This window comes from Pelophylax lessonae (assembly GCF_965119305.1).
Source record: "Pelophylax lessonae genome assembly, chromosome: 2".
NCBI classification, from domain to species: domain Eukaryota; kingdom Metazoa; phylum Chordata; class Amphibia; order Anura; family Ranidae; genus Pelophylax; species Pelophylax lessonae.
In genome coordinates, this window is record NC_138769.1 from 582205695 (window position 1) to 582221048 (window position 15354).

At 44.8% G+C, this 15354-nt stretch overlaps 1 protein-coding gene across 1 annotated transcript in view; it reads left to right on the forward strand.

Annotated features, from left to right (window-relative positions):
- The first annotated feature begins 2150 nt into the window (after positions 1-2150).
- The window catches only part of LETMD1 (LETM1 domain containing 1), a 28965-nt gene continuing 15761 nt past the window's right edge, over positions 2151-15354 (forward strand). The window contains exons 1-4 of the mRNA XM_082246605.1: positions 2151-2248; positions 8084-8235; positions 8920-9035; positions 10236-10318. Coding sequence (XP_082102731.1) covers positions 2184-2248; positions 8084-8235; positions 8920-9035; positions 10236-10318 — 416 coding nt within the window. The 5' untranslated portion in view covers positions 2151-2183. The remainder of the gene's footprint in view (positions 2249-8083; positions 8236-8919; positions 9036-10235; positions 10319-15354) is intronic.

The window sequence follows — 15354 nt, forward strand, 5'->3', positions numbered from 1 at the left end:
TCCCTTCCAGTGTCATTAGTACAGTGACAGTTCCTTTTTTTTAGCACTGATCACTGTATTCGTGTCACTGGTTCCCAAAAAAGTGTCAGTTAGGTGTTCGTATTGTCTGCCGCAATGTTGCAGTCCCGCTAGTAGTTGCTGATCGCCAGCATTACTAGTAAAAAAAATAAATATATACAAATTTCATAAATATATCCTATAGATTTTGGACATCATAACTTTTGTGCAAACCAATCAATATGCGCTTATTTGGATTTTTTTTAACAAAAATTTGTAGCAGAATACAAATTGGCCTAAATTCAAGAAGAAATTATATTTTTTAAATTTTTTATCTGTTTTATAGCAGAACACTGCCATGCGCAGTAAAGAACTAGGCAGCGCATTCATGGATGGCTAGGTAGTGTGCAGAGGATCCACACAGAGCTAGGCAGTGGACAGGGGGTCCAGGTGGGGTGCAGGGGGTCTGCAGGGAACCAGGTGGGGTGAAAGGGGTCTGCGGAGAACCAAGTGGTGTGCAGGGGGCCCACAGAGAGCCAGGTGGAAAACAGAAGGAATGTGGAGAATCAGGCAGTATGCATGGGGTCGACGTAAAGCCAGGCAGCAAGTAGGGGTCGATGTAAAGCCAGGCAGCAAGTAGAGGTCGATGTAAAGCCAGGCAGCATGTAGGGGTCGATGTAAAGCCATGCAGCATGTAGGGGTCGATGTAAAGCCAGGCAGCATGTAGGGGTCGATGAAAAGCCAGGCAGCATGTAGGGGTCGATGTAAAGCCGGGCAGTATGTAGGGGTCGATGTAAATCCGGGCAGCATGTAGGGGTCGATGTAAAGCCGGGGCAGCATGTAGGGGTTGATGTAAAGCCGGGCAGCATGTAGGGGTCGATGTAAAGCCGGGCAGCATGTAGGGGTCGATGTAAAGCCGGGCAGCATGTAGGGGTCGATGTAAAGCCGGGCAGCATGTAGGGGTCGATGTAAAGCCGGGCAGCATGTAGGGGTTGATGAAAAGCCAGGCAGCATGTAGGGGTCGATGTAAAGCCATGCAGCATGTAGGGGTCGATGTAAAGCCAGGCAGCATGTAGGGGTCAATGTAAAGCTGGGCAGCATGTAGGGGTCGATGAAAAGCCAGAGACCAAGGCAGCACACTGAGGGTCCACAGAAAGCCAGGCGGCACACTAGGTGTCCACGGAGAGCCAGGGGGCACGCCGGCACACTGCGGGTCCACGGAGAGCCAGGCGTTACACTGAGGGTCCACGGAGAACCAGGCAGCACACTGAGGGTCTACAGAGAGCCAGGCGGCACACCGAGGGTCTACAGAGAGCCAGACAGCACACCGAGGGTCCACAGAGAGCCAGGCGGCACACCGAGGGTCTACAGAGAGCCAGGCGTTACAGTGAGGGTCCACGGAGAACCAGGCGGCACACTGAGGGTCCACGGAGAACCAGACAGCACACCGAGGGTCCACAGAGAGCCAGGCGGCACACCGAGGGTCTACAGAGAGCCAGACAGCACACCGAGGGTCCACAGAGAGCCAGGCGGCAAACTGAAGGTCCACGGAGAGCCAGGCGGCAAACTGAGGGTCCACGGAGAGCCAGGCATTACACTGAGGGTTCACGGAGAGCCAGGCGGCAAACTGAGGGTCTATGGAGAGCCAGGCGGCATACAAATGCCTGCAGATGTGTATAATACCTAAGTAGGGGATCCCATTCAGGATTCTCCCTACAAAAGTAAACCCTTCATGAAAGAGTAGGCAGACGTCAATTTTTGTGTCACTAACCTGCCAGGTAATTAGCATTTCAGCAGACCAGTAATGACAACCCCCATAGTTCTCCCATAAGGCACTGTCGCCACCTTGTGGATGGTAAAGACAACTAGTCTTTATTTCACAATGCTGATGACAGACAAGTGCCATAAAAGCCGGTCATTACTCCCTGCACTATACTAATTCACAATTTCTCTCTTCAGCCTTCCAATGATGACGTTTCCTTAACCTACTACTCCCACTAAATGACCTGGAGAGCCCTTTTATTTCAGACAACCAGCCACCCCGCACACTATATCCTCCTCCTCACAGCAGCGAAGAGGCAGCGTGCCCTGAACAAACATGGCCTCCCTGTCTCCGCGTCCTGTCATGTGACCTGTGCACTACTGACCTTGCCGATGACTGAGGCGGTGTGCTATCCTCCTCCAACATGGCGCTGTACAGGTCGGGGATAGATGGAGGGGACCGGCGCCTAATGAAATGTGTCCTAACGCTGTGAGTAGCGGGGGAGGGGAGTGGGTAGGTGGGTGTTATTAGATCGCACATGGCTGCCATCATGACAAAACCTGCTGCTAACAGCCATCGCCATGATGAATAGTGTGCAGGGGGGAGGGAGGCAGTGTGGTGACAGGAAGTCTCTCCAATGGTGGCCAGTGGCTATACACAGAATGATTTTATATACCATTGTATCGGCGAGCGATTAATGCTAGGTTCACACCTATTCGCACTTACTGCGCTCATGTTTGCGCAGGCGGTGTAGTCCATTCATTTGAATGTACCTGCAGGAAACGCAGGAAAAGGGTCCCTGTGCCTCCTTAAAATCGCAGCCGCAGGGAAATCGCATAGTACTTTTCACCATGAGAATTCCCCGCAAAGCGTGCTGCATTTTTACATGCCTGGGGGTGCCTCAAGGCTAAGTTCACATGTAGGCGTTTTGGGGCGTTTTTCTGCTCTAGGATCAGCTCCAAAAACGCCCAACAAGACAAATCCTATTCATTTCAATGGCCCCTGTTCACATCTGAGCATTTTGACGTTTTAAGCAAAATCCCAACGCTCAAAAAAAGTACACGAGATTCTTTTTGGGCAGATTACAGGAATTTTTATTTTTTTCCATTGGTCACTTGTCAACCTAAAAACGCCTGTAAATAGCAACGCCAAGATGTGAACGTAAAAATGTTAAAAATGAATGCCAGCTCCGCGCATCTGCAAAAAAGCAGCACGTTCTGGGTGCGGGAACAGGTGTGATTTACACCCGCAACAGTGCGATCCTCGCTTTATTGTCCAAGTAAATACAATCAGCAATGAAAAAGATTGTTCAATACATGCCACACACTTACCAATTAGGCCCCTTTCACACGGCTTCGTTCTGCTCAGCGGGGGATTGATCCGCCGATCCCCGCTGAGCAGGTGGATGACAGCTCTGTGTGCAGAGGTGGTGGTGTCAGGTCCCCGCTGTCCTCTATGGGGAGATCAGATGAGAACGGACCGCCTGTCTGTTCTCATCTGAACCGATTCGCCAGACGGATGGAAAATAGGGTTTCCATCTTTCCGGATTTGACAGACAGGATCGGATTGGATGTCAGCGGACATGTCTCTGCTGACCTCCGATGCCCCATAGAGATGCATGGGGCATCCGTTCAGATCTGCCTGAAAAACTGACAGGCGGATCTGATCGGACCTTATGTGTGAAAGGGGCCTTAGGGATGAGCTCAGGCGTGTTCAGACACGACTCCAAACCCACCTGAGCTATCCTGACAGTTAATCCTAGGCAGCGGAAATATTCCCCATCCCTCAGCTGCAAGTATGTGGGGAATGCCTCAGTTGCCTATGATTGGCTGTTGCCTTTGACAACCTCCTGCTAAGATAGCTAATGGCGCTTTTCCACTGCATAGAACCGTACCGGCTCGGCACGCTTTTGTGCTTTTCCACTGCGGTACCGCATGGTATAGGGTCGGAACGGTTCGGTACGGTACGGTATAGGTTTGCTTTTCCACCGCATGGAACCGAACGGTACGGTACGGCTCTGAAAAAACAGTACCTACTCGATTGTGGTTCCAACAGGTACCAAACTGGTACCATATCCCACAATCCTTTGCATGCAGTCACTACTAGCCACTGATTGGTCAGAGAATCACACCCACCCCGTTGTTATCCCACCCACTTAACTTTAGTACTACTTTAGTGGAAAAGCAAACCTATACCGTACCGAACCGTTCCGACACTATACCATGCGGTACCGCAGTGGAAAAGCAAACCGGGCCAAGCAGGGCCGAGTAGAGCCGAGCCGGTACTAGCCGGTACTTGCAGTGGAAAAGTGCCATTAGGTAGGTTCAGACCTGAGATCATCCTTGTTAAAGCGGAACTAAAGACATTGAACTTGACTCCTCTCTAAGCCCCCGGTCACACTGATGCGACTTGTCATGCGATCAAATTGCATGACAAGTTGCACCAAATTGTCCGCATTGAAAGCGGTCTAATGGCTGCAATTCTGCCGGAGTGGCACCGATATTTAAAGTAGTTCTGCACTACTTTTTGCAAGTTCAGGTGCGACTTGCATAGTCATCTGGGCATGAAGTGACACAAATGTCTTCTAAGTCGCACCTGAAGTAGCACTAAAATGCTAATTTAAAAGCGTGCTACTTTAAGTGAAATAGCGCAATTTCAATGTTGCGATCTGTGTGACAAGGATGTAACAGTCGGGGTCCTTTGCCATCTCCAGCATCTTCTCCCTGGGTGCCAATCATCGGGTATCTCTATTGGTCAGCTTGGGATGACATAACTCCTGCGTTTTGCATTGGCGTTGATGCACATTTAGCGTTAGGCAGTGTTTCTCTTCTATTTTTCACTCCCAAATCAAATTACTACAGCTTAAAAATGCTTGTTGCGGCTTAATGCTGTTTACAGAGTTAACATGCGCTTAGCTGCGTCAGGTGTTTTTACAGCTGTAACACTGCTGCTCCAGAACACGCTGTCCCTGTGTTTATTTTTTTAGCTTAAAAAACAATTAAAAGCCTATGGTGTTCGTTTATGAAACAGAAAAAAGCTGTGATCCTCAGGATTAATTAACACTGATACTGGTTGCACTAATGCAGCACAAAGGGGTTAATTAACTGCCACTGGTCGGTCACTAATGCAGCAGTGACAATACATTAACCCCCTCATGCTGCATAATTAATACTAATACCAATGGTAAGCTGCCTCAGCTATCACCCCCCCCCCCCCCCGCATCAGCCTCAGCATCCCTCTCCTACTACTACTACGATCTGTGTATGAATGAAGTGACAAACTGGGAGGGAGGGCGGGCGAGCGGCCGCTAATATCTGTAACTATGTGAGCCTTTCACTTCTCTTCAATTCCCTGTCAGCGGCACGATGTATATGAATGAAGTGACACTCCGGGGGGCGGGGCGAGCGGCCGCTGATAGATATAACTATGTGATCCTTCACTTCCCTGTCAGCGGGACTGTGTGTGAATGAGAACTGACCTGACACCGGGCGGGGGGAGCGGCCTCTAATAACTAGAACTATGTGATCCTTCACTTCACTTCCCTGTCAGAGGAGAAGATACATGCCTGACAGGGAAGTGAAGTGAAGGCTCACATAGTTGTATCTATTAGTGGCCGCTCCCCCCGCCCTCCCGCCTGGTATGTCCCTTCATTAATGCACAGATCTAGTAGTAGGGACGTCATTGAGAGGCGGCTGGCCGGCCAGAGGCGGGACTTTTAAAACCTGCCCTGCGCTGCGCCCTCCTCCTTCCTCACGGCAGCCATATTAATTTCAGCGATGTTAACCCATTATCGGCCGAAATGGGATAGGCTCATTTTCGGCTGATAATTTCGGTGGCCGAAATTTCGGTGCATCCCTAATAAATATATAATCTCATAAGATCACTGCGCTTAGGTTTTAGTAACAAAGGACAGCAGCTAGCATATATTGTGGGTAACAATTACAAAAAAAAAGAAAATGCAGCACTAATATAAGTCATAATAGTCCACAATTACAAAAGAGCACCTAAAGCCCCTTTCACACGGCGCATTGCCCAACAGAGTCCGTTCTGCTCAGCGGGCGATCGATCCTCCGATCCCTGCTGAGCAGGCGGATGACAGCTCTGTGTGCAGAGACAGGGCTGTCATATCCCCGCTGTCCTCTATGGGGAGATCGGATGAGAATGGACCACATGTCCGTTCTCATCCGATCTGATCCTCCAGACCAATGGAAAATAGGGTTTCCATCCGTCCGGATTTAATGGACAGGATCAGAATCGGATTGCAGCAGGTGTCAGCAGAGATGTCTCCGCTGACACCCACTGCCCCATAGGGATGCATGGAGCATCCGATCAGGTCCGCCTGAGAAACTGACAGGCGGATCAGATCGCCGCGTGAAAGGGGCCTAAGGTGTGCAACGGAAATAACTTGCAGGCGAGATAATAATCCCCCCCCACCAGACACCACGGCAAACCAAGGCTTTGGCCATACATGTTCAACTTTGTTATACAATTTTCCTTTAGATTTACCAAAAACTGTCAAAACTAAACTTTCAATTGTATCCAATTAAGTAGGCTCCCACACTACATAGTTTAAGGTAAATCTAAAGTAGAATTGTACAAGGAAATTGGAACATGTATGGCCAGCCTAAGCCTCTTACCCTTGGGAGCAGACCACTAGATCATAGGTGGTCTAAAACACTCAAACACACATCCGCAATACCCCTGCTCACCATAGACTGTATACACATACAATTCCAATCCTGTTGTCCCCTTACGAAAATATCTCTCCAAAGGCTAGGTGTACCAAAATAAGAACAGAGACTGCTTCATGGTGAATATATCAAAGCACTTAGATATTTATTTAAATTGCGTCAGTTATACTCACAGTTAAGCAGTAATAAACCGGCATGTCAAGTGTAAAACTGTCTAGGTGGTTTCCAACCCAAGTGCAGTATATTCTCTCTCTCCCTCTATATCTATACATATATACACAGTTGTGTGCCTGTATATGTTCTTTTAAACTTTGGTTTCACTTTTTAAACGTTTACACTGTTATCTCACGAGATTACAGGCACCCAATCCACTTTTACATGGTTCACGGCCGTTTTCAGAGGAAAACCTTTCCTCTGTTTTCCCTCAGAGAACTGAAGTTCTCAGCTTCATAAAACAGGCTGTAGAGGAGATCATTTTCCTCTGAGAACTGAACTAAGAAAAAACTTCAGTTTTATAAACTTATACATATGTGTGCATAGACACGGAATAACATGAAGAGCCCTTTTTTAACTGTAAAAAAAACAAAACTCCCTTATGCTCTTAAAAGTTGCAGGAAAAACGCCCTGTGCGCATGAGGCCTAAAAATCATATTGATCTCACTATTTTTCTTCCCTTTTAAAACTGATTTTTTTTTTTTTCTATTATTATTATTATTATTATACAGGATTTATGTAGCGCCAACAGTTTGCGCAGTGCCTTACAACATGGTGGGGGCAGACAGTACAGTTACAATACAATTCAATACAGGAGAAATCACAGGGCACTACACGTTAGTTTACGATCTCTGACTGATCAGAATAATTTTGCTAAAAACATTCCAGTTTTACTTAAAATTGATCGATGACACAGAACGACGTTTCAATAATTCATAGACGTGAACATGTTGTCCACTTTATCAGGAATCTTTTGTTTAGATTGTCACGTCTATGGCTTTATTAAGATGAGTGAGGGAGAGCGGATAGGCTGCTGTGTTCAAATGTGGCCTGGACACAGTGCCATTCTGTAGACGATTAGCTGAAGCTTAGGTGCTAGAAACGCCATTGGTCAGAGTCTCTTTTCACATGTAAGACCTTGTTCACAGAGGGTGATTTGTTTATTCCTCCATGTAGGGCTGTGTGTTATTGGCATGGAGATGCACAGGTGTTGGGTGCATCCCCGTGTCGTCAATCCCATGGATGTGTATTGGGACACATGGCTGCATGGACACGGCTGCTGTGCCCCAATGTGACATCCACATGGGTGCATAGCCCTGAATACACCCAGGGTGCATTCAGGGCCATGGCACCTGCACGGTGCGAAAACCTCCCCAATTCTTCTCCAAAACAAGCAGCAAGTGGGGAAAGGGGTATTTATGGGAAAGCTCAGACATAAAAGTTGTGTCCTGTATATTTTATCATACCAACAATGGAGCAAAGAACAGCAGCCGGGGTTTTTTTTTATCCATTTATCTGCAAGGCACCCTTTAGCTACCCAAATGGTTTATAACTATGCCGTATAAATTACCAAGAAAAGTTTTTAAAGTGTGTGATTGCTGTGTTCACTACCAACAAATACAATTCATTATTTTCTCAGGTACCAGCCATGCCATCTGTCAACAAACCAGAAGCCACAAAGCATTCTATCCATATTAACTTCGAAGGCCAGACATCTGAATGCAAGATATGAGCAGTTTTTGGAAAGAAAATTCCCCAATTTTTATACATTATATTCCACTTTTATGAAAGGTAAATATTCGGATCATAATTGAGTACATAGCTGGAAGAAAGTGATAACTTGTCCTGTAGTGTGTGGTCGACTTAAAATAATTGATCTTCCTAATCAGTTGCACACCTTGGCTTTTGTCTTCATATCAGTTCTGTTGGACCTCGGTCATGTCACAATGGGCTTGATCTACTAAAACTGGAGAGTGCAAAATCTGGTGCAGCTGTGCATGGTAGCCGATCAGCTTCTAACTTCAGCTTGTTCAATTAGGGCTCTTTCACACAGGCAGACCGTTCAGATCCGCCTGTCTGTTTTTTTGGAGGATCTGAACGGTCCACCCATGCATCCCTATGAGGCATTGGATGTCAGCGGAGACATGTCTGCTGACATCTGATCCGTCAAATCTGGACGGATGGAAACCCTATTTTCCATCCGTCCAGCGGATCGGATGAGAACTGACTGACAGTCCGTTCCCATCCGATTTCCCAATAGAGATGTATGGGGAACTGACATCGAATCGAATCCCCCACTGAGATAAACGGAGTCCATCCGACAGACAGGCTGTGTGAAAGAGCCCTTAAGCTTTGACAAAAAAAAAAAAACCTGAAAGCCGATCGATTTCTATTCTCAGCTGCAACAGATTTTGCACTGTTCAGTTTTGGTAAATCAACCTCAATGAGTGATTGATCTTGTCTTCTACTCTACAGGTTTTCAGATGTTGTTGGTAGATATGAAAGAAGTACACATGATCAAGAGGAATATGATAAGTCGGAGATTAAATTATTACCAACTGCCTTACAGAGAAATGGAGAAACTGAGGCAGGTATGTTTGTATACTCAATGCAACACAGCTTTTATAACCATTAACAGGGATTCCACATTGAGGACAACGGACATAAAAAAATAGGACCCTAGTCTAACCTAACATGAAGGCAGATCTTGTTTTAAAAGACCAATTTTACCTAATTTACATGCAATGTCAGTGTAGCTATTTTTTCAGCCCAGTTTTGGACTTTCTTAGAAATTATAAAGGGTGTAGTAGAGTCTTGTCATTTTTGGTATCCATTTACTCAATGCAGCCTCGTGTTTTATATATTATACCAGAAAATGGGTGTTTATAATAATTTTAATGTATTTCTTTATTAAAAATGTGTTTGGCAAACAGATGTACAAATATCATAATTTTTTAGCAAAAAACGCAGATTGTAACGTGTGTGTGTGTGTGTGTGTGTGTGTGTGTGTGTGAAAAATAAAAAATTTGCCCTGAAAGTGAAGTGTTTAAAGCTCACATGAACCTTTAGTTTAAATTTTCTACATACATTCCAGAAACGTCAATACAAAAGGTGTGCATATTCTAAAGCTGGCCATAGACAGCAATTTTCTTTCCTAAAAGAACATCAACACCCTCTAGCGGGGCCATTGTGTTATCTTGGTGGGGGTTAGCCATCCCCACCGGGAGAACACAATGAGTATTGCTAGCGGCTATAACAGCTGAACCATACATGGTTTGAATCTTGGCTGGTTCCTGCTGAACGGGCGGAGATTCAAACCATCTATAGCTGGCTTTACTGTGTGGAACCATAGCTCTCTGCAGGGAAGCAGTGTAAGCCCACGTTCACATTGGTATGATTTGACATGTCAAATCAGAGACAATTGCCCAGGCAATGCCACTGTCCGAATCCATGCGACGTAGACTTTGCTGCACCGCACCGATTCCCAAAAGTAGTTTCTGTACTACTTTTGGCGATTTTGGAGGGGGTGTGATTTCCATAGACATTTGTGCAGGGACCCGCACAGATATCTGTGAAATCGCCCCGAAGTCGGACTAAAATGCTGGCTTAAAATTCGCACGATTTCAAAAATGGCCCCATTGTGAACCTGGGCTAAAGGTCTGTCCTAGAAGGTGTTTAAATGGAATTTTTAAATTTGTAACTTCATTATAAGTCAGGTTTTGTTGGATGTGTTGTCTTTAGATCTGCATTTGTGTGTTTTCCCCCAAATAGCCTTTCTCTGTCTCCCTTAGTTCCGAAGAGATATTATTAAAGCAGCGCCGGTGATGATTATTTCAATTCCACCCTTTGCCAATTACTTTGTCTTTGTCCTGATGTAAGTATAGCACAAACATTTGTAATGTTAAATGACACACTGTTACAGTGTATACTGATCAGCCATAACTTTATGACCACTCACCTAATATTGAGTAGGTTCCCCTTTTTACTGCCAAAACAGCCCTGACCCATCCAGACGTGGACACCACTAGACCTCTCAAGGAATGTTGTGGTATCTGGCACCAAGCTATCAGTAACAGATCCTTTAAAGTAGAACTATAGGCAAAACGTTTTTTCATTACCATTTTGGATAGAGTAAGTGAGGGTTATATCCCTCAATCAGATTTTTTTCGCCATCTGTGTCCTATTGAGAAGATTTCCCTTTACTTCCTGTCCCATAGCCAAACAGGAAATGACAGAAAATCCCTGCAAATGAAGGAAATTCCTTGGGGAGCCCCATGTCACCAGAACTAGTGTCCTCCTTGGAAGATTTCCCCCTTATTACTTTTCTGGGGACAAACCAAAGTTTGGAGTTTTCTTTTATTTTCACTTTCAATAATAACGGTAAACAGGACAAATTAGGGTGAATCTCCTTAACGGGGGCACAGACAGAAAAAAAAAAAAGACAGGTGTTCTAATCTCTCTGCACTCTATCCAAAACTATAAAAACATAGTTTTGCCTTTAGTTATACATTAAGTCCTAAGTCCAGTAAGTTGTGAAGTGGGGCCTCCATGGATCAGACTTCCAGCATGTCCCACAGATGCTCAATTGAATTGAGCTCTGGAGAATTTCAAGGCCAAGTTATCACCTCAAACTCGTTGTGTTCTTCAAACCATTCTTAAATATTTTTTGCAATGTATATTGTATTGATCATTACAGAGATATTGGTTTTGTGCACCTTTTTAGAGTAATTATTTTTTGCAATGTGGCAAAGAATTTTATCCTGCTGAAAAAGGCCACTGCCATAGGGAATACTGTTTCCATGAAGGGGTATACTTGGTCAGCAACAATGTTTAGGTAGATGGTACATGTCAAAGTAACATCCATGAGAATGCCACGATCTAAGGTTTCCCAGCAGAACATTGCCCAAAGCATCACACTGCCTTCATCAGCTTGCCTTCTTCTTTGCCCTCTCTTCCCAGGGTAAGTGATGCACACACACCCTACAGTCCACATGATGTAAAAGAAAATGTTTCATCAGACCAGGCCACCTTCTTCCATTGCTCTGTAGTCCAGTTCTGATGCTCATGTGTCCATTGTAGGCACTTTTAGCTGTAGACACGGGTCAGCATGGGCACCCTGACTGGTCTGCTGCAGCTACACAGCCCCATACACCACAAACTGTGATGCCCATATTTTCAACTTTCAACAGATCAACTTCATGGACAACATGTTTACTTGTCGCTTAATGTATCCCACCTACTTTCTGATGCCATTGTAACAAGATAACCAATGTTATTTACTTAATCTGTCAATTGTCATAAAATTAGGGCTGATCAGTGTAGGATATATTAATTCCCTGGCTTAATGTAGCTCTAGTAGTAAAATACTTGCACACTTTATATCTTTTATCCAGCATAATTTATTTTAGTGGGTCTCACTCTTCCTGTTGCATTTCCTTTTTACACTGCAGCAGAAGGGGTGAGGCATGGCACAAGAAGCAGAACCAGGAACATTGATGGGAAGGTCTTTTTACTAGAGTCGTCGTGAGAAATTCAGTGGCAGTGGATGGTTCTGTATTTAACCACTTGCCGACCGGGCCATAGCCAAATGACTACAGCGCAGTTGGCTTATTCTGGGAGGGCGTACAATGATATCCTCCCAGAGTTGCCCTTCCCTGCGCGCCCCCTGGGGGGCGCACACGGAAATGTCCGTGCTCGCCGGGTCGCATCACGGATCGTAGTAAAGGGACAATTACCACGTGATCCCTCTGTCCAATGACGCAGCGATCAGTTGTAAACAAACCGGCGCATGTTTGGTTTAGTTCTCTCCTCGCACGCTGTACATAGCTATCAATACAGCGTGAGAGGAAGGAAGGCTGCAGCACCACTTACCCCTGCCTCCTCCCTGCCTCCCTCAGTCATGCCCATCCGTGCCTCAGTCGTGCCTCATTTGTGCCCACCCATGCCATGTCACTGCTCATCCGTGCCATGTCAGTACCCTACAGTGCTTCACAAAGGTGTAATGGGTAGTCAGGAAATGACGGTGCTCCCTGAATGTTGGGCCTCTGTATGTGGCTAGGCTGTGGAAAATCTTACACATGTGGCTGGTACTCAGGAGGGGTAGCAGAAAGTATTTTGGGGTGTCATTTTTGCTATGTGTTAGAAATATCTTATAGATGGAAAACTTTGTGTTTATAAAAAAAAAAAAAAAGCGTTTTCACTTTCTTTTCACATTTTCCAAAAACGTGTGAAAAAAAAAAAGACATGTTCAAAAGACTCACAAAAACAAAGGAGCAAAATCAAGACCTAAGTCTAGTTCTACCCACTCAGCGCTTATGGTGAATGCAATCGGTAAGTTGCGAAGATACCACCACTGGATGAATAAATATAAATGATTAAAGAAGCTGCTGCTATACAAAAATAAACATATAAAGGTACATATATAGAACACTAGGTCTTATGTATACACTAGCATCGCTAATGAGCTCCTCTCCAGGCGCCCTAAAATATACAGTGCCTTGCGAAAGTATTCGGCCCCCTTGAACTTTGCGACCTTTTGCAACATTTCAGGCTTCCAACATAAAGATATAAAACTGTAATTTTTTGTGAAGAATCAACAAGTGAGACACAATCATGAAGTGAAACGAAATTTATTGGATATTTCAAACTTTTTTAACAAAAAACTGAAAAATTGGGCATGCAAAATTATTCAGCCCCCTTTAAGTTAATACTGTGTAGCGCCACCTTTTGCTGCGATTACAGCTGTAAGTCGCTTGGGGTATGTCTCTATCAGTTTTGCAAATCGAGAGACTGAAATTTTTGCCCATTCCTCCTTGCAAAACAGCTCGAGCTCAGTGAGGTTGGATGGAGAGCGTTTGTGAACAGCAGTTTTCAGTTCTTTCCACAGATTCTTGATTGGATTCAGGTCTGGACTTTGACTTGGCCATTCTAACACCTGGATATGTTTATTTGTGAACCATTCCATTGTAGATTTTGCTTTTATGTTTTGGATCATTGTCTTGTTGGAAGACAAATCTCCGTCCCAGTCTCAGGTCTTTTGCAGACTCCATCAGGTTTTCTTCCAGAATGGTCCTTTATTTGGCTCCATCCATCTTGCCATCAATTTTAACCATCTTCCCTGTCCCTGCTAAAGAAAAGCAGGCCCAAACCATGATGCTGCCACCACCATGTTTGACAGTGGGGATGGTGTGTTCAGGGTTATGAGCTGTGTTGCTTTTACGCCAAACATAACGTTTTGCATTGTTGCCAAAAAGTTCGATTTTGGTTTCATCTGACCAGAGCACCTTCTTCCACATGTTTGGTGTGTCTCGCAGGTGGCTTGTGGCAAACTTTAAACGACAGTTTTATGGATATCTTTAAGAAATGGCTTTCTTCTTGCCACTCTTCCATAAAGGCCAGATTAGTGCAGTATATGACTGATTGTTGTCCTATGGACAGAGTCTCCCACCTCAGCTGTAGATCTCTGCAGTTCATCCAGAGTGATCGTGGGCATCTTGGCTACATCTCTGATCAGTCTTCTCCTTGTATGAGCTGAAAGTTTAGAGGGACGGCCAGGTCTTCGTAGATTTGCAGTGGTCTGATACTCCTTCCATTTCAATGTTATCGCTTGCACAGTGCTCCTTGGGATGTTTAAAGCTTGGGAAATCTTTTTGTATCCAAATCCGGCTTTAAACTTCTCCAACAGTATCTCGGACCTGCCTGGTGCGTTCCTTGTTCTTCATGATGCTCTCTGCGCTTTAAACTGACCTCTGAGACTATCACAGTGCAGGTGCATTTATACGGAGACTTGATTACACACAGGTGGACTCTATTTATCATCATTAGTCATTTAGGTCGACATTGGATAATTCAGAGATCCTCACTGAATTTCTGGAGAGAGTTTGCTGCACTGAAAGTAAAGGGGCTGAATAATTTTGCACGCCCAACTTTTCAGTTTTTTTATTTGTTAACAAAGTTTAAAACATCCAATAAATTTCGTTCCACTTCATGATTGTGTCCCACTTGTTGTTGATTCTTCAGAAAAAATCAGTTTTATATCTTTGTTTGAAGCCTGAAATGTGGCAAAAGGTTGCAAAGTTCAAGGGGGCCAAATACTTTCGCAAGGCACTGTATGCAAAAATAATCAAAATAATGGTATGTTGCACATCAAGCGTATAATGGTTATTTATAAAGTCTCTTCACTTCTAACATAAATGCAGTGCAGAGTCCCAAAATATTAGTGTCCTCCTTGATTCCAATACCCGAAAGATGCATAAAGCCTCCACCACACCACCGTGAGTCCCCTAGGTAGTAAACACGTACCCTTAAATGAAAGGTCTAGCACTTTGGATGGTAGATAAGCCTCTTCCAACCCAAACTGGCAGCACACACCCCGGTCCTGGAACAGGCTTTGAATAAAGGTCACCACTTCTCCAGATATCTCCTCACATCCATGGCCACATAAAATCAAAAAAGGTGACCCATAGCGTAATATGTAACACACAAGTATTTATTGAGAAGCATGAACAATATTTCACTCACATTTAGATGAAAAGAATCTCAGCAGCGGGATGCGCTGGTATAACCAGTTACATGCTGAGATTCTTTTCATCTAAATGTGAGTGCAATATTGTTCGTCCTTCTCAATAAATACTTGTGTGTTACATATTACGCTATGGGTCACCTTTTTTGATTTTATGTGGCCATGGATGTGAGGAGATATCTGGAGAAGTGGTGACCTTTATTCAAAGCCTGTTCCAGGACCGGGGTGTGTGCTGCCAGTTTGGGTTGGAAGAGGCTTATCTACCATCCAAAGTGCTAGACCTTTCATTTAAGGGTACGTGTTTACTACCTAGGGGACTCACGGTGGTGTGGTGGAGGCTTTGTGCATCTTCCGGGTATTGGAATCAAGGAGGACACTAATATTTTGGG